This window comes from Physeter macrocephalus, chromosome 6 (genome assembly GCF_002837175.3).
Source record: "Physeter macrocephalus isolate SW-GA chromosome 6, ASM283717v5, whole genome shotgun sequence".
In the NCBI taxonomy this organism is placed as follows: Eukaryota; Metazoa; Chordata; class Mammalia; order Artiodactyla; family Physeteridae; genus Physeter; species Physeter macrocephalus.
In genome coordinates, this window is record NC_041219.1 from 87,677,894 (window position 1) to 87,695,568 (window position 17,675).

General features: G+C 45.4%; 1 protein-coding gene across 1 annotated transcript in view; it reads right to left on the reverse strand.

Moving 5' to 3' along the window:
• Nucleotides 1-3,299: 3,299 nt before the first annotated feature.
• Nucleotides 3,300-17,675, reverse strand: part of SCN8A (sodium voltage-gated channel alpha subunit 8) — a 174,878-nt gene continuing 160,502 nt past the window's right edge. The window contains exons 22-27 of the mRNA XM_007100934.3: nt 15,449-15,733; nt 13,574-13,627; nt 12,926-13,063; nt 11,819-11,923; nt 8,592-8,862; nt 3,300-5,541 (exon numbers count right to left, since the gene is read on the reverse strand). Coding sequence (XP_007100996.1) covers nt 4,394-5,541; nt 8,592-8,862; nt 11,819-11,923; nt 12,926-13,063; nt 13,574-13,627; nt 15,449-15,733 — 2,001 coding nt within the window. The 3' untranslated portion in view covers nt 3,300-4,393. The remainder of the gene's footprint in view (nt 5,542-8,591; nt 8,863-11,818; nt 11,924-12,925; nt 13,064-13,573; nt 13,628-15,448; nt 15,734-17,675) is intronic.

Sequence of the window (17,675 nt, forward strand, 5' to 3'; positions counted from 1 at the left end):
CCGAGGGGAGGAGGATGGGGACTGACCTACCAGCCATCTCTCTCCAGAGTGGAGCTACTGGAGCGGACTAGAGTGGGCACTTCAAAATCCTCCTGAGTGTTCCTGGACTGGGAGACACGGCCTAGAGAGGGATGTCCCCAAAGCTGGGCAGGGTGAGGGAAGGGGAGGGGCGCCCCCCTTCCCTGCCGAATGCAAATGAGAGCAGCCCTAGTCTGCTGGTTTGTCGCTGGGGCTGATGGAGGGCAGGGCCCAGCATTAGCTAGCAGAGGGGAGGCTGCTGGGCATCATGCTCACCCGAGCTTTGGGGCGTTGGGATGGTTTTTTTTCTTAAAAAACGTGAAAAAGGCAGACGTAAGGCCAGCCCAGCTGGGTTGGCTGACAGCCTCTCTGGGGGCTCTGCTGGGGGGACCGATGAGGAAGGGGTTTCATGGGCCTTGAAGCACTGGCCCAGTAGTGGGAGTAATGCCACATGCAATGGGTGACTGGGGATCTGGGTGGGGGGACGGACAGGACCTTGCTTTTCTCTCCAATCCCTACTTTTTAGCCAGAACTTTGCAAGAAATCCTGATTTCTCTCCCTTCCATTCCCCTCCTTTCCCCAGATGTGCTGAAGTCCCAATTCCCGGACCCCTCCCAGGAATCAAAAATTGGGAGAGTCAAGCAACAAACGCACACCAAGACAGGCTTCCCTTGTACAGTAAAAAGGGTCACTTTTATTTCGTTTCCTTTTGGCTTATAGTAGTGATGTACTTTTTATCACGTCTCGTTTAGAGCAGTGCTGGCCTCCATGCGTTCACTAATACACTAGTCTTCACTATTGGTCTTTTACAAGCTTACATTGGTTGTGGCGAAAAATAAAAGAACTCTGGGCACTGTTGTTCCAGGGGCTTTGACTGGGAGTTTCTGTTAATCTCTCCTCCGTCAACTTCTGATGCCAAGAGTGGCTCATTCAGAGAGGGATGGGAGCAGGTCCGCTGACTTGGGAAGTTTATCCTGCTCTCGCCCTCTGCTTTAAATTACGGCATCTCCTCATCCTAAGCAATATGGAGGTTAAGGAAAGAAGAGGGGAAAGTGTTTTTCACACACAAACCAGCAACCGTGTCAGCTGCTGCTCAGTGGCTTTGGCTCTGCGTTTTAAATTTACAGCATCACATGTCTTTTTGCTTTTTGTCCTTTTTTAAAGGTGGATTGTGGAGTATAAATACTGCACCAAGGACCTGGCTACAAAAAATAAATATTTATATTGTATTTATATATCTATATATATATATGTGCAGTGATACTGTGGCTGCTGCTGCTTTTTGATTGGCTTCGTTAATATTTGGCAAAGCGTTGCCACTTACCCACTCGGTGAAGACGTACAAGAACGTCGTCACTGACTCTTTGAGTTCAATGCCTGTTAACTGCGGGTGTAAACTGCTGGTGATGGTGTCACTTACTACCAAAGAAGTGTGGAGCAGGGCGGGTGAGGGCGAGAGTACGTGAGCGAGTGGGTGGGTAGAGGGGCGATGGGTGAGGGGAAAGAAGGTGGGAAAAGTTAAAAAAAAAAAAAAAGTGAAACTTCAAATAGAGTGGAGGTGGCTTCTTTCCTATGAAGCTGGCTGATGGGTGTCAGATACCAAGGCCCGTGTGTGTCACTGAGGAGATAACCCGCTGGGTGGGGACCAGGGTCTGGGGGAGGAAAAGGGTCAGAGCTCAGAAAAATCTCATTAGTATGCTCTAGTAGCTTAATGACATCACTAGCACGAGCACTTAGAGGACGGAGCGGGGTCTTATAGTTCTGTTGCCCATCTCAAGACCTAAGAACAAGAACGATTATGAAGTTTAGCCAAATCTTGCATAGAAGTGGTTAGAATTTATTGCACATTGGAACAAAAATATATATATTTTTTGTTGTTTTGGAAAAGACCATTAGCAATAAAAAATTTTTTGTCTGTCTGTCTGGTTTGGGGATGTACATTGGCTGACAGCATCTAAGTTCTAAGAAGAAAGAAAAGTATAAAAAATAAAAATAAACATGACAATGGCATAAGCCAGAAGCCATTTCCTATTTAATAAGTTAATAATTTGTATTTACAAAAAGGCATGCCAATAAAATAAAATGATATATTACAGTATTTATAATTCTCTTAAAAAGAATAACCACACGTCAGCTTCTGTTTTGTGCTGTTTACGACGTAGCCTGTACACGTTACTATACATTCATCCTAGCAGATAGCAGGGTCACCGAGAAAAACGCCTTCCCAACCTGGTATCGGGTGTAGTACAAAAAGTACTACGGATGGTGCCGCAGAAGCAGGCTTATGAAAGCTGGACAGAGTTTCTAATGGTCCAACAAGATAGAAAGCTCTGCTTACTGACTTGCTGTGGTTTGTTCTATGCAAAACTATCAGGTGGACTGTGAAATTACATCCAAAGTGCTTCTACTGCAAGGCAGATTGGTGTGTCTGATTATGGGTTGTTTTTCTCCCTCCATTTTACGGTTCAGGAAGAATTTATTTTGATTTGGTTTGCATGCTGAAGTCTCTCCTCACTCTTTGTATCGACTTCCTGACACATTCAACTGCAGCATCTTAGCTCTGAAATCTAGTCATCAGATGAGAAACCCCTGGACTAAAAACTGTCTTCCCTGAAGCGGGAGGCAGACGGAAGCTATGACGCTCCCCCGCAAAGCCACCCTCCAATGACAATGGGCAGGTCCCTAAGCAGATGGCAAAACTGGCCGAAAGGGAATGTGCTGGGGGAGGCTGGAACTTCTTAAGAATTCATATTAAGTCGCTTTCTCATGAGAACCAATGCAATAAAGAAACCAAGTGGGCTGGGTTCAGAGGCGGCCTCATCTCTACTGAGGTCCCACCAGTGACTGTTTAGTCTAATAATAAATGAAAGAAACCACAGCTGTAGCTCCAGTGCTGTGGCCCTCACCCACCTCTGTGGGTAAAGGAAGCCCTGCTTGGTGGAAAAATGTGATGGAGGCAAGAGGAACCGTGCAGTGTGTCAGCTTGTGACAAGCCCTCTGTAGAGGAGAGGCCTGTTCAGAATATCTGAACCCCTCTCCACATGGACCCAAGCCCAGAGAAAGCCACAATGCAGAAGGACGTGATACTGATGAGGTGAGCACCCCTTTACCCCCAACGAAAGGTTGTTTTAAGTTCCCCCAAATGACCCTCTAGAGATAACATGCTACTTTGAATAGCACTTTTATCTCTACCCCCAAAAAAGTCAGTTCTCCAGTATGAAGGCTAAACAATCCTCATAAATATTGCAAGATATAAATGAAAAAAATTTTTTTGATTTTTGTTTTTAGCCCTAGGATTTGGTTTTACAGTGATGTTAACACAAGCCATTCGAGATCACAATCTCCCCGTGTATGGGACACAGAGCAGCATTAAATAGTTCATCTTTCATAATGTGCAACAATGGCTTATGTTAGAGATGTCTGTTAAACATATACACACAACGGATCCAGCTGCTTGTTGGACTGCGTTTGTTTTTTGTTGGTGGTGGTAGTCAATTGGTTGGTTATGTTTCCCTACCCGGAAGGTGTACGAAAGACTTCTAAGAATTCAGAAAGAATTGCAGCGGGTATGGAACGCTTACCATTTTTTTCCTCCAAATACAGTGAACGGTGCAGGGCTGGGTCCTGTCCAAAGGCTGACCCAGTGCAGGGGACAGGATTAGTAGCGTCCTGTGGTATGGTTCTCATGCATGACTTCTGATCACAGCATGCCATCATGCAAATCAATCATTTCTACGCATTGAACGAGCACAATGTTTGGAATTGGCCTGAGCAAGTCCTCCTCAGCCTGAAGAAACCTGATTGTTTTCCCCCACCCATCTCCAAACCACGTGAAGCCCATGTGGAGAAGATGCGGCTTATGTCAAAGAAACTGACAATTAAATGACATGGGCTAAATGTGAGTGTGTGTGTTTTTTCTTTTTGCTGCTTAGCCTAACTAATGTAAGAATGCAAATAGAGTTTGCATGAACAAACAAACTTTTAAATCGATGCTTTCTGCTTCTGAGAATCAACAGAATGAAAAAATAAAATCCATTTGGCTGCAATGGAAATACACTGGTCCCGGCAGCCTCGCCTCTGTTTTTGTATCCTGTTAGTTTTGTCCTAAGTTGCATTGACTGATGTGGAACATGCAGTAACCACCTGCCCAAGCATTAGAAAATCTGTGAGTCCAGGGAGCAGGGTCCTTTGCCCTTGGCAGGTCACTGCTCAAGATGCAACCGTGTTACACGGTAAGCACACTACGTTTGGTATAGATCTTCGGGTTAAAGTGTCTCCACAGCTGTTCTGCATTGATAATATTCAGGAAGTTGTTTGTAAACAATCTTTCACTTGCAAGTTTTAAATCTGTACAGTGTTTAATTTTTGCTCTCCTCTAACACTTGGATTCTCTGACCTCTTTTTGTCTTTTGGCTCTTTCCCTTCTTCCTTCCTCTGCCCGTTGCTGTTTCTCCTTCTCGGGTTTAGTTACACTGTCATAGGATGGGAGGGAGGCTGTAGATGGGGTGCTCTCTTTTTTCTCCCGGTGGGTGCCTCCATTCTCCAGCTTATTGGAAGTTGTCTTTTTGCAAATGAAGCCCCGCCTTGCTAAATGTCCCCGGTAGGCGCGCTGCAGGACCACTGCCGACACCTCTTCCTGCTTGCGCCGCAGCGTGGTCGTGATTGGCTCGTAAGACATTTTGGAAGGATTGGATGCCACGAACCTCTCCTCCATCTGCTGCCGAAGGATGTCCAACTCTCCGCTATCTCCCAGGACCCGCTTGGTGAAGGCAAAAAGGATGTCCAAGCAGTGGATGCGATCCCCGCTGACCATTGGCAGATCCATGGCAATGAGCTCTATGGTGTTGGGCTTGGGCACTCGGAGAGGATGCTCCAAGGCATCTGCGAAGTCTGCCAGCTTACTGTACTCGATGAACTGGGTGGCATCGGGGTCGAACTTCTCCCAGATCTCATAGAAGGTCTCAAAGTCATCCTCGCTCAGAGGGTCTGCACTCTCCTCCGTGGCTACGCTGAAGTTCTCCAAGATGATGGCAATGTACATGTTCACCACGATCAGGAAGGAGATGATGATGTAGCTCACGAAGAAGAAGATGCCCACTGAGGGGTTCCCGCAGTCTCCTTTAAAGCCACTCCCTGGGTGTTCCTTATCCAGACTGCAGTCGGGGGGGCGGTTTAGGATGGGCAGCAGCAGGCCATCCCAACCGGCCGAGGTTGTGATCTGAAATAGGCAGATCATGCTGTTGCCAAATGTCTCAAAGTTGAACATGTCATCAATGCCGGCCTCGTGCTTTACATACGCAAAATTGGACATCCCAAAGATGGAGAAGATGAACATGACCAGGAAAAGCAGAAGGCCGATGTTGAACAGAGCAGGCAAGGACATCATTAAGGCAAAGAGCAGGGTACGAATCCCTTTGGCACCTTTGATCAGACGCAAGATGCGCCCAATGCGGGCCAATCGGATGACTCGGAATAGGGTTGGGGAAACAAAGTACTTCTCAATTATATCAGCCAGGAACATTCCTGAGAAGAGGAATAGAAGATATGTTACTGAGATTGGAGATGCCCTTTCTCTTTACTTACTTACGTCGCCTGGCACTACGGAGCCCTTAACTTCAAAGGACTTTACAGAATGAGTGCCTTACTATTCAATCTGAACCCTCACAGTAAAAAATTTTCTCAAAAGAAAATCGCGTGTCTCAAACCTATAGAGAAGCAGAGAAAACAAGCAAATGGACACCTAGGTACCTAACAACACCCGGATACAAAATTTGCTTCCACTCGTCACCCCCCGAAGCAAGCACTATCCTGCAGATGACACGTATCACCCCAGTGTCTTCAGAATTTTGCTATGTACGAGCCCACAAATAATATATAGGTAGCAGCCTACTATGTTTAAGGAATTATACCGTATCTCTCTTTCTAGGTCTCTCACTTGCTTTCGAGACGTAACATTATGTTTGTGAGATTGATCTCTGGTGTTGTTAAATTCGTTTTTCTTTTTCAGATTTGTCCATGCATAACTTTCTGAGGTGTTATGGAGTCTCTCCAAAATGCTATCAAATTACCCCGTCCACAAACAGTGAATGAGAAGTGCTGGCTCCACCCCGTAACTTCACTACCCTCTGGCTGTGAAGTCTTAGTCTGCTAATGCCACTAATTCTCAGGGCATCTTCTTCCTGGCTCTGAAAAGGTATTTTTGGTTCTCATTGCCCCATGTTCTTACCCTACCAAACTAGCCTACAAACTAAAGGGACCTCTCGGGAGTAGTTGTCAACTCAAGAGCTTCTAGATTTTTGTGTTTAAAGCCATCAGTCAAAAACCAGTATCACCAGGTAAAAACGTCCAGATGTTAATAGGATATAAAAGTAGAGGGTGAAGCACGCACATCAGAGGGCCTTTTTCTGTTCACATTCATCCAGGGGTCCGCTTCCACCAGACCACTTGCCTTTAAAACTAAAGAGCGATAACGGGAGTCCAGTGAGGGGCCGCAGAAGGAAGAGGAGATGAAAAGGTTGGGAGATGACAGCTGAAGGCACGGCAGTGACACCACGTGCTCTTCCTTCAGTGTCTTCTCTTGCTGTCGAGGCCCCCACGAGAGAGTGTGAGCACATCTTCATTTTAATAAAGAAGTATCTTCCAACCATAAGGATTCATAAATATTGGGGTAGTGAACTGCAGGTTTTAAGGTTTTAAGCTATGAATCTTAACTTTCGGCTTTCAAGAAAATCTCTACCTCAGCCAGGACTCAGGATGATTTCTCAGCTCTCCTCTTTGTACTTCTCAATTAAGTCATAACCAGTGACCATAAGAAGTCAGGGAATGTACGTAATACTTGCATTCCGTACATGGCGGGCAAGTAAGGCTTCAGAGAGGAGATGATGCCTCAGTAAGGTTCTGTAGGATGAATGTGTATTTGTGCCCAGAGAAAAGGTGAGAGAGATGGGCAGACAGCAATCCAGACAGTGGAATCAACATTTAAGGGGTCCTCCAGGAGGTTCCAGGGAGAGTTTTACCCAAACTCCTCTTAATTTAAAAAGATTTTTTCCAACTTTTGTTTCTGAACAGATTCATGACATTAAAAGAAATCCCAATTATCAGAAGAAACTCCTCTTCTTCCTTATTTTCAAGTACCATCTGAGAATAGGGGGCATGGTTTTGTCTGTGGGTTTTCCATCCCACTTAGTGATGGGTGGGCAGAAAAAGTTTAAGAAACGTGGACAAGGGTAGCATGGTCCAAAGTGTGTTTTGTGGGAGGTTAGGAGTGCGGAGCTGAGGCCGGGGGGCTGGGCTTGCTCGCTTACCAGTCAGTTGCATGTCTCAGTAACTGCTCTGTGCCTTTGTTCCTCATGACACTTCCAGGGCTGTTGTGAGGGTTACATGAATTAAACCATGTAAAGCACTTAGAATGGTGACCAGCACATAGTATGTTCCATTAAGCTCTTAGAAACATTATTATTACTTGAAAACAGGGTGTTGTGATTGAATAAAGGTGGGATGATGTGTTAAACAGGATTCTTTACTCCGAGACTTTCAAGAGCCTCCTGTAGGCTAATGTGCCTTGTGACCCTCCAAAGGGAAATTCAATGTATTGTACAGTGTTGCCCAAAGTACGTTCATCACGGGACTCTCTTCTTGGGGAGAAACGTATGAGATTAGTCAACACATTTTTGGACACGCTGCTCTGCAGGACAGAGCCAGAAAGCGGGAGCGCAGCCGCCTTCTGGTGGCCATGGTCACCACCTTGCTAAACCAGCTCTGGGGCTGGTTCCTTGGGTCTCGGGCACTCTACCCCTGCTAGCGTAAGTCAGTCAAACCCACCTGGAACCAAGGTGGTGTTTCACCATTCGAGATGCCTTTTAGGAAGGCAAGGAAATTTGGGGGAGGGCGCTCAATAGGACAGCATTTCCACTGCCTGCCAGGACATCAGCCCTTCCAGGCCCTCAGGGTGAGGCAAATGCCACACAGTCACTGTTAAACACCACCTTGAGCTCTGCCTCTGCCACCTCGTAACTGAGTGACGCTGAACATCTTCACAGCAAAGACAGTAAAATACCTTGCTTCCTGGGCTGTCACAAGGATCAAATGAGATAACACAAGTGAAGAAACCCTCCAACTACTTGGCACCATAAAATCTTAGTAAGTGAGCATTGCCGTCAGCAGCAGTGCTGTCACTGCTGTCACCACCAGAATGTTCCTCATTAATATCCAACTTAACAATCTCTTACCAGGCCTTTTTCCACTTTATACTCCTATTGCACCAGATTTTAAAATATATTTCTTTTACCTTACCTGTTAGAATGTAAATTCTTTGAAAGCAAGAACCAAATCTAATCTTTTCCCCCTCTTCAGCCACAAAATTTACAATCCAAGACCACTATGAAGACTCATAGACACTTGCTGACCCATATCAGCAATTTGGGGCGGGCCCACAAGTTGACTTGGGGGCCGCCCCGGGTGTAACCCGAGAGTAACCTGCCTGCCCTTCGGCCCCGCGTCATTCGTTGCACTCCCCGGAATCCCATCCTCAGGGCCAGTCAGGTCCCTTTCCCCTCCTCGCCTGCCCCACTCACCCACAATGGAGAGGATGACCACCACGAAGTCGAAGATGTTCCAGCCAATGGTGAAGTAGTAGTGCCTCAAGGCAAACATTTTGAGCACACACTCACAGGTGAAGAAGATGACAAAGACCAGGTTAATCCAGTAGAGAATGTTCTCCATCTGCTTGCTCTGAGTGTCTGTCTCCACCATCATGGTCACCATGTTAAGGCAGATGAGCATCATGATAACGATGTCAAAGGCTTGCTGAGTGACAAAATCAAAGACGATACCTTGGATTTTGTTCTGGGTGGGGAGGGAGGGAGGAAGACAGAAAAGGCTTCATGAAAACCTGCCCCAGCAGACTGTGGGAGCTGCCATCCCGTTTTCTTTGCTGGAACACCGGCCAGCTCTCTGCTGCTGCTCTATCAGGATGTCAGGAGCATGGACGAAGACCAGCGTCAACATTCCCTCAGCAAGAGTTGTCTAAAATTGCCACTCTTCTCTTTGTGTCTGTGCCATCACACGTTTCTGGGTGTCTTCCGACGTCTCCAGCCGCTCCTTTTTAGTCTCATTTGCCGGCCATTTCTTCTCTTAATCTCCTCTTCCTCCCTTGGAGAGCTCATCTACCATCTATTCCCACCACTCACGTATTATCTAGGTACTTCAGCTTCCCAAGTGTTTTCTTCTCCAGCCCGTATCTTTCCTCTGAACCCCTGGGTTGCTTGTTGGATATCGCTCCTGGATGATGCGTAAGCATCTAAAGCTCAACAAGTCCAAAGCAGAGCTACCTCCTTTCCTCTGCCCCTCTCCCAACTTGCTCTTCTCTCACCGCAATTATTTATCCAGTCTCTAAGCCAGAAATCTGAGGGTCACTCCTGCTTTTCCCCTCTCCCTCATCCCCCATCTAATCCACTGCAGGTCCTGTTGATCTTCCTTGAATTCATCCGCTTCATTCCACTTCTGTGGCCCTCCTCTAACTAAGCCACCATCATCTTCCCTTTTGGACTTCCAGAAGGGTCTCCTGACTGGTCTTCCTGCTTCCTCTCTTGCCCTCATCCAGTGCAGTCCCACACAGTAGCAAGTGTGATTATTTAAAAACGTAAATGATGGATCACATCACTCTCCTACTTAAAATCTCTCTCTCACTAGTTTCTCATTGGACTTGCAACAAAATTCCTATGGTTAACCTGACTTAAAAATGCCTTTCACAGTCTGACCCTGCTCACCTCACACCCCCTCCTCTGGTTCATCACCACCTGGCTGCACTAATGTTTCCTGCTTTTAGGGCCGCATTTGCTTGTCCACGATTCCTTTCCCCAGCATTTTGGCTCCTTCTCATCCACTCAAATAGACCTGCCGTAGTGAGGCTTCTCCCACGACTCTGGTAAAGGAGACGCCCCAGCCCAGGCCTCCATTATTTTCTGTCATGGCCCTTCAGTTAATTTTTTTCTCACAACGCTCTGCATTTTATTTTATTTTATTTATTTATTTGATGCAGACCATTTTTAAAGTCTTTATTGAATTTGTTACAATATTGCCTCTGGGTTTTTTTTACGTTTCTGGTTTTTTGGCCGTGAGGCATGTGGGATCGTAGCTCCCTGACCGGGGATTGAACCCGCACCCCCTGCGTTGGAAGGCGAAGTCTTAACCACTGGACCGCCAGGGAAGTCCCTGCATTTTATAATAACTGTTTGCTTACTTATTTATTAGCTATATCCCCACTACACTGTAAGCTCCATGACTGTGTCGTCTAAATCGGTTCATCACTTTTTGCCCAGTGCCTGGTACACAGTAGGAGATCTGTAACTATTTGCGGAATAAGTCTTTATTAATGTTTCCTACCACACCGAGCGTTTATATTTTAGCGTGGAAGAAAATACGCTCAGGTTCCCACGTGCAAAGTACCGAACAGAACTTTAGAAATGGCAATCCTCTTGCATTCCCTCTGATCACATTTCTATCATCACAAAGTGGAAACTATCATCAAGGAAATATAAAAGATGTTCTCTTTCTTAAGATCTCCCTGATTTTTTTAGATACCTAGGCACTTGAGCTCATGCTTATTTTCAGGATTACTTAACTTGGTGGTTTTCAAACTGTTCCGCAAAGCCCTAGGGTTTCCTCTCCCTCAAAAGTTGGTGGGGGGTGGGGGGTAATGCCAGGAACAGGGCGTGTGGGGTTAAGTCAGGAAAATGCTCTGGGGCTCCCACTCTTGATTCAAACAAAGTAGCTTCACTTTCATTTTTATAAATTAGGTTGCCAGGTAAGCTTTTAAGAGTTCTGCTGTGTTGTTGTTGTTGTTTTAAATAAAAAGTTACTTTATTCATTTATTTATTTTTGGCCACGCCGCACGGCTTGTGGGACCCTAGTCCGCAACCATGGATCGAACCCGGGCTCCCAGCTGTGGTAGCACGGAGTCCTAACCACTGGACCGCCAGGGAATTCCCTAAAAAGTTACTTCAAATAAAAGTTACAGAAGAAGGAACTTTGAGCGTGGCTTTTGGGGGTCATGTCCCACTCAACGGGATGTATGGCTTCAGGAGCACAGTGTCTCCTTCTCTGAAGCAAGAGAACCACCACCAACACAGGCTCAAGCAGAATCCCAGTCCCCAAATCTGTTTTACAAAAGGCTCGGTTCAAGGGAGGAAATCAGGTCACAGACTCTCCTACCTTCACCCTCTCCTGCTCCCACAGATAACCAGAAAGAGGCATTAGCTTAGCTTTCGGGCACATCCTTGCAAAGACGTACTTGCTAAGCAGAGAGCTGAGAAAATAATGACCAAATCCTATCTCGTCCTGGTAGGAAAGAGATCAGCTTTCATTTCACTTTCCTTTGTTAATTTTTAGTGGGTCTCTTAAAATCTCTCTCTACCAGGGTCACAGCCAATGTGGTCAACATGCCGATTCTCTGCTGCTGCCCATGGATGCCTCAGAGGAAAGGTCAGGTGCAAATGCAAAAGCCATCCCGTACCTTAACCCCTGTTCTTCTGCTGTCTTGCTCAGATCCCTGCTTGCGGGATCTTAGTTCCCCGACCGGGGATTGAACCTGGGCCCTCGGCAGTGAAAGCACGGAGTCCTAACCGCTGGATGGCCAGCGAATTCCCTTCCTCAGATCTTTTGGATGGGACAGCGAGGAGAGGATTGGAGGGCACATGCCGCCCATCATCTGCCCCTTTCCTCCCTCTGCAGTAACTCTAGCCGTGTCTGTCTTTTTCCACACGGAGCCTCACTCTGCCCTGGGCCCGCACAATGCACTCACCAGGGGGCGGGGGATGGGTTTCTGCGGTTTCTTTGAGCCCAGCTTTTTCATGGCATTGTAGTACTTCTTCTGTTCTTCGGTCATGAAGATGTCTTGACCTCCAAAGTAAAGGAGGGAAAGAGAGAACGTGCAATTACAACTGGCTTTCACAGGCTACAAGTTTGTACCTGAGGTGCAACCCTGAGAACCAAGGGGGATTTACCCCCTTTACTTTCCAGAGGTCAGTTTAGCTAATGGGTGTCCCAGAGTGAGGCAGACCTGGGACAACTAATCTAATTTGAAGAGATACCTTTGTTTTCAGCTTGGGATTTCTGAGACCTGCTAGGGCCTAGGAAGGAAAGAAGGAAGGAAATGGAATAACAGACCCTCAGGGAAGGATAAACTTGAGAGCCATGACTCTAAACACATCTTCGTAAATTTTGGGGGGGCCTACTTTCCTGACACAATTCTCAAAAAAGCACTTTAAAATGAAAGGATTTTCAAGTCCTGGCTAATGGCCCATTTATTTCCGACAATATTAAAAATTTAGCAATCTTGGTGGGAGCAAACAATTTGGGAAGTTCCTTGGAGTTTGTTGGGACAGGCTCGATTTATAAAATGCATGACAAGAGTAATCTTATTTGCTTTGGAAAAATTGTTAACGATCTGGGACCAGTAAAGGAAGTGAGCTTTCCAAGGTTGATCTCTCAAATCCCAATGTGCTGGCGGTACCAGGGATTAACATAGATAATGACAAGTCGAGACAATTTCTACTTCTCACTAAAGCTATTCATCTGCTGCTTTCCTTTTCAGCTGTCACTAGACCCTCTCTGACCCTACCTCCCTCTGGTGGGAGGCCAAACCTAGTAAAAAAGCCTCAGGAATTGCTAGTAAATTTGGTACCAGTAAATTGCTAGTTTGGTCTAGTAAATGTGGTAAACCACACGCTGCAAAATCCAGCAGAACGGAACGAGCTGGTTGGGACTAATGTACAGTGGGGCCAGTGCCACAGTGAGGTGATGATACCGATTTTAGAGAAAGACAGGCATCTCTCTCTAGAGAGAGGGACAGAAGTGCCTCTCATCTGGGTTGACCTCCGGCCACTGGCAATGTGGGGAGGAGACCTATCTTTTTCTTTTGTTGATTGAAGTTATCAATGATGACACCAATGAACAGGTTCAGGGTGAAGAAGGAGCCGAAGATGATGAAGATGACAAAGTAGATGTACATGTAGATGTTGTCCTCATACTTAGGCTGCTCATCAGGCTGTCAAAGGACAGGAGAAAAAAAAAAGAGAGTCAGCTCCTAGCTTGGGGGTCAGGTGGGGGATTCCGACATGCCAAGGCCGTCAGCCCCGCTGACCGCTTGAGCTGCTGAGCCAGCTGGGGTAGGGGAGCCCTAGGTTCTCTCTGCCTGTCTCCTTCTCCACACTGGCGGGTCCTGCCCTGAGAAGGCATTATGCCTTCCATGACATATGTGGAAAATATGCAAATCGTGAGGCGAAGGGGAGGGGAGGGCTGTCTGCTAGGAGCCACACTTATTTCAAATCAGCACTGAAGAGCAGACAGCTCCATTAGGGCCAGGTAAAACCAACAGCCTAACCATCTGGAGCCACTGCAAGAGAGTGATGACTCACCGAGAGGAGGAAAGTGATCTGTAATCAGTGAGACAGGCAAAAGATGTTCTAACCCTCTCTCTCTTTCTTGATGAGCTCCACCATGCTGCTTGCTTTCTAACCATTTAAGAAGGTTGTGGTTTCACCAGGTATAACCTTACCTTTCGGGAATCTACAGCTGCATACATGATGTCCATCCAGCCTTTGAAGGTTGCCTGGCAAACAGAGTCAGTCATTAGACTGTGCCTGTTAGGGGGTGGGTGGGAGTCTGGGCAGGGTCCCAAAGGCAGGCTTAGGTTCAGCGAGAACACAAGTCAGGGAGTTTGGGTGCAGCCTCACGTGGACACAGAATTTTCTGTTTGTTAATACAGGTCCCAAGGGAGCTTTGTCTGAGCCCTGAATATAACATCAAAAGATTGGCAGAGAAACATGTTGACGGTGGTAACTGGATCAATACTCTTACAAAAGGTCTTTAAAATGGGTCTGAGAAGGTCACCTAAAGCTAGGGCAAAGTCATATTTATGAGTGGCAGGAATCTACTGAGTTTACTTAGGACTTACCCCTCCATGAAGGAGTCTTTTTTTTTTTTTTTGAAGGAGTCATTTTTAAAAAAGGTGTTAAACAAGCGATGGGGGGGGGGTCTGAAAAATTAATAGTTGCATTAAAAAAAAAAGGTCAGAACTTTCCCCCTACTAAGATACACACGTTTAGCCTATGGTAGTGGCAACACTGGCTTCATCCTAGGCAGCCCCTTCCCAATTCTCCCACTATACCTAACCTGATTTTGGAAACTAATACGGGTAACCAGTTTAACGGTCTCCATGTTTTCCTTTCATTCTATGTTTTATTTACTCAACCAGATTCTAAGTTTTTTCAGGGCCTGGGCAGTTCTTTATTCATCTGATGGCCCTGGTACTGCCCAAGCACAGTGCCTTGCATGTGGTGGGGACTCAATACAGTGCACGTGGCTGACGTGTGCAGGTTTCCTGGAGCTGCTCCAATTTAGGTTCAATCTGTGGGTCCAATTTCTTGAACTGGGAGAGAACAGCTAAAGAGCTCTGGAGTGGGATAAACCACTGCTCACCCCATTAATTCCTACAAGCTAACAGTAAGCGCTTACTATACTCAAGGCCGAGTTGAGAGCTTCACCTGCATTATCACATTTAATACTCCCAACAACTCTGTGACATAGGGACAGTTGTAATAGTAACAAAGAAACATAATAGCAAATACCATTAATTAAGCACTGCTGTGTGCCAGGCATTGTGCTCAGAAATGTTAATAAATTATCATGAATCCTCTTAACTACCATGCAAGGTATTATTACTCAAATTTAACAGATGAAGAAACAGACTCAGAGAGGTTTAGTAATTTGTCCAAGGTTACATATCCAGTAAATACCAGAATGTGGCTCAAACCTACATCTGTTTGAGTCCAAAGACTAGGAGCTTTCATTGTACTCTACTGTCTTGTCAAACACTCCAACAAATCGACCAGAGAGGAAGAGAAAACTAGACATGACGGAATGCTTCATTGTTTACTGTGATACATTAACTTGAGACCTTTCTCTGGGGTCGAGCTGACATGAGTAGCAGCATCATAGCACCGTCATATTGTCACATTTAGTTAACTCCAGTGTAGCTGTTACACGGGATTGTTCTGCTCCATCAATTTTCTTTTTCTTTTTTTTTTTTTTTTTTGGTCTATGCACTTACCTACTTTATTTTTTCTTTCTCTGTAACTACATACTCTGTCATGGAGAGAGATGGTGATCTCTCTGCAACTTTATTAGGCTGCAGGAATCCTTATTTGTTGCTAAGCAGAACTCTGCTTCTGAGCACAGTGAGATTCCCTTGGCTGAGGTTTCGGAGATGTCAGAGTACTCAGGAAAGGTGTCTCCCTGGAACTGGTTTGGGAAATGACATTGTCCTCTGACCTATTAACAGCAATCCTGATTCTGGATGCAGGGTAGAGAAGGAACCAAATGAGATTTCTGCTAGCCTTCTGGATTTCATAGGACTAAAAACAATCCTTACCACTTGAAGAAGCGCCAGATATCCTGCCCCGACGTTGTCAAAGTTGATCTTCACGTTCTTCCATCTGATTTCTGTATTGTTCCCCTCCATGAGCTTTTCACACTCAGTTTTATTGTTGACATCTTCAATTTCAAATCGGATTTCAGAAGACTCATTAAAGCAGTAGTGGTACTTTCCAGCAAACAGGTTAACGCCCATGATGCTGAAAATCAGCCAGAAGATGAGACACACCAGCAGCACATTCATGATGGAGGGGATGGCGCCCACCAAGGCATTCACCACCACCTGCATTGGAAGGGGGAGGTTGCTGAGTGTTGGGAAGAAGTACAAGCACGCACACTCTTTTGATTTCCAGGAGGGGAATGACACTTTGTGGCTTGTTCTGACTATGGAAACATTATGTTCCCTTTGGAATTAGGGTAACCAGACGGATCCATAAGCAGGACCAAAATTTTGTATATCTATGAAATATATTTTGAGGAATTCTAAAAATTCCATATTTATTTCATTGAACACAAATTGCCCTGCCCAAGTTGACCTAGGTCTCTCTCCTAGGCATCAACCTGGGACCGAAAAGATTATTTCATTGTCTAGTGTCCCTTCTCATCAACTCATAAAATATGCCCCCCATGGGAAGATCTGAGTGATTTCAAGCTCACTAGCTGCCTTTCGACAGACATTCCCCCTCTGCAAAGCAAGGTGAGATTTTTCAAAATCACAGAGAACTACCCTGTGGGGTTAGCAGTGAATCACTCAACGGTACATAAAGTCTCTTTTATGACTGTGCAAGGCCAGTTATCTTATTTCAGGCAAGAGCTGAGCATGCATTTTTTGCAGGCTCAAGAAAAAAAAAAAAAAAGCTATATTCCCTCTACCAAACAGTATAAAATAAAATCGGAACAGTTGTGTTTTTCATGCAAGATTCATTATTCTTCAGGCTTTTTTTTTTTCTGACTTTGCAGGCTTCTAGATCTGAGTCGCCCTCTGCTTGGCTAATGCTGGTGTCTCTCTGCTCAATCCGGGGTTTGACTCAACTCTTCACAATGTATTATTAGAAAAAGGAATAATTTGGGCTTTTTTGGAGAATTTTGGGTTAGATCACTGGTCTTGAAACCCAAAAACTGGCATATTGTTAAAAATCACTGACTACAGTAAGCTCGGGAGTGAAAAAAAAAGCAAAGGGAAAGAAGGAACACCAGGGGGCAGCTCTGGGCTCTAATTTGAGCCCGATTTGGGATCAGGTTTTCCTTATCTTCTGTTTTTGCCTTAGATTGTAATGTCACTCATTGGAACACGTGGCTGAGAAGAGCTGTCTGTTCTGTCCTATATAAAAAAGGCAAAGATATTCTGCTAAGGAGTCACTCTCCCTTAGATTAAAATATTAGTTTTGTGTTTCTCCAATTCATGTATGAAGGCCTTTAGACTGAGAGGCAGTTATTTCTTAATTCTTAGACCAAGAAATCTCTTCTAGATGTAATAGCTCTGTCATTGGTATAAAATAAGTATACTTCCATTGTTCATTACTTTGAGCAAGGAAAGCCAGAATACCTGAAATCTGGGAACTCCCCAATGTTATTGTGGAGAATGATATTCATATTTATTAATTTATGTTACCAAATTTGTCAGGTGATCAGATGAATTTTACCTCCTCTTTCTACAGTTCCTTACCCTTTGATGGGAGTACTTCAAGGCATGAGATGTGCAAAAGAATAGGCAAAAGGAAGATGACCCACAAATGGAATAATTTATTTCTCAAAAGTTAAGAGAGTAGGTTACGTAAAGTTTCAAAAGCTCAAGTCTATGTGACGGCATTTTGCAGCAGAGCTCAGGTGAGAGAGGGTGACCTTCTATTAGACCATCGCAAGTGTGCAATACAGAAGTTGGCCCCAAAAGATTTGAAACCTAGAAATCTTGCTTTTTATATCAATTCAGAATATACCTCCTCTAGGAATTATTCTGACTACCTTAACCTAGTCTAACCTGTCCTACATAGTGTCTGTATGTTACCGTTAAATATGGGGTCATATTTCCAGCAGGGAAGAATAATTAGCTAATTGACTAAGAAATCTCTTTGCACTTTTTTTTTTTTTTTTTTTTTTTGCGGTACTTGGGCCTCTCACTGTTGTGGCCTCTCCCGCTGCGGAGCACAGGCTCTGGACGCGCAGGCTCAGCGGCCATGGCTCACGGGCCCAGCCGCTCCGCGGCATGTGGGATCTTCCCAGACCGG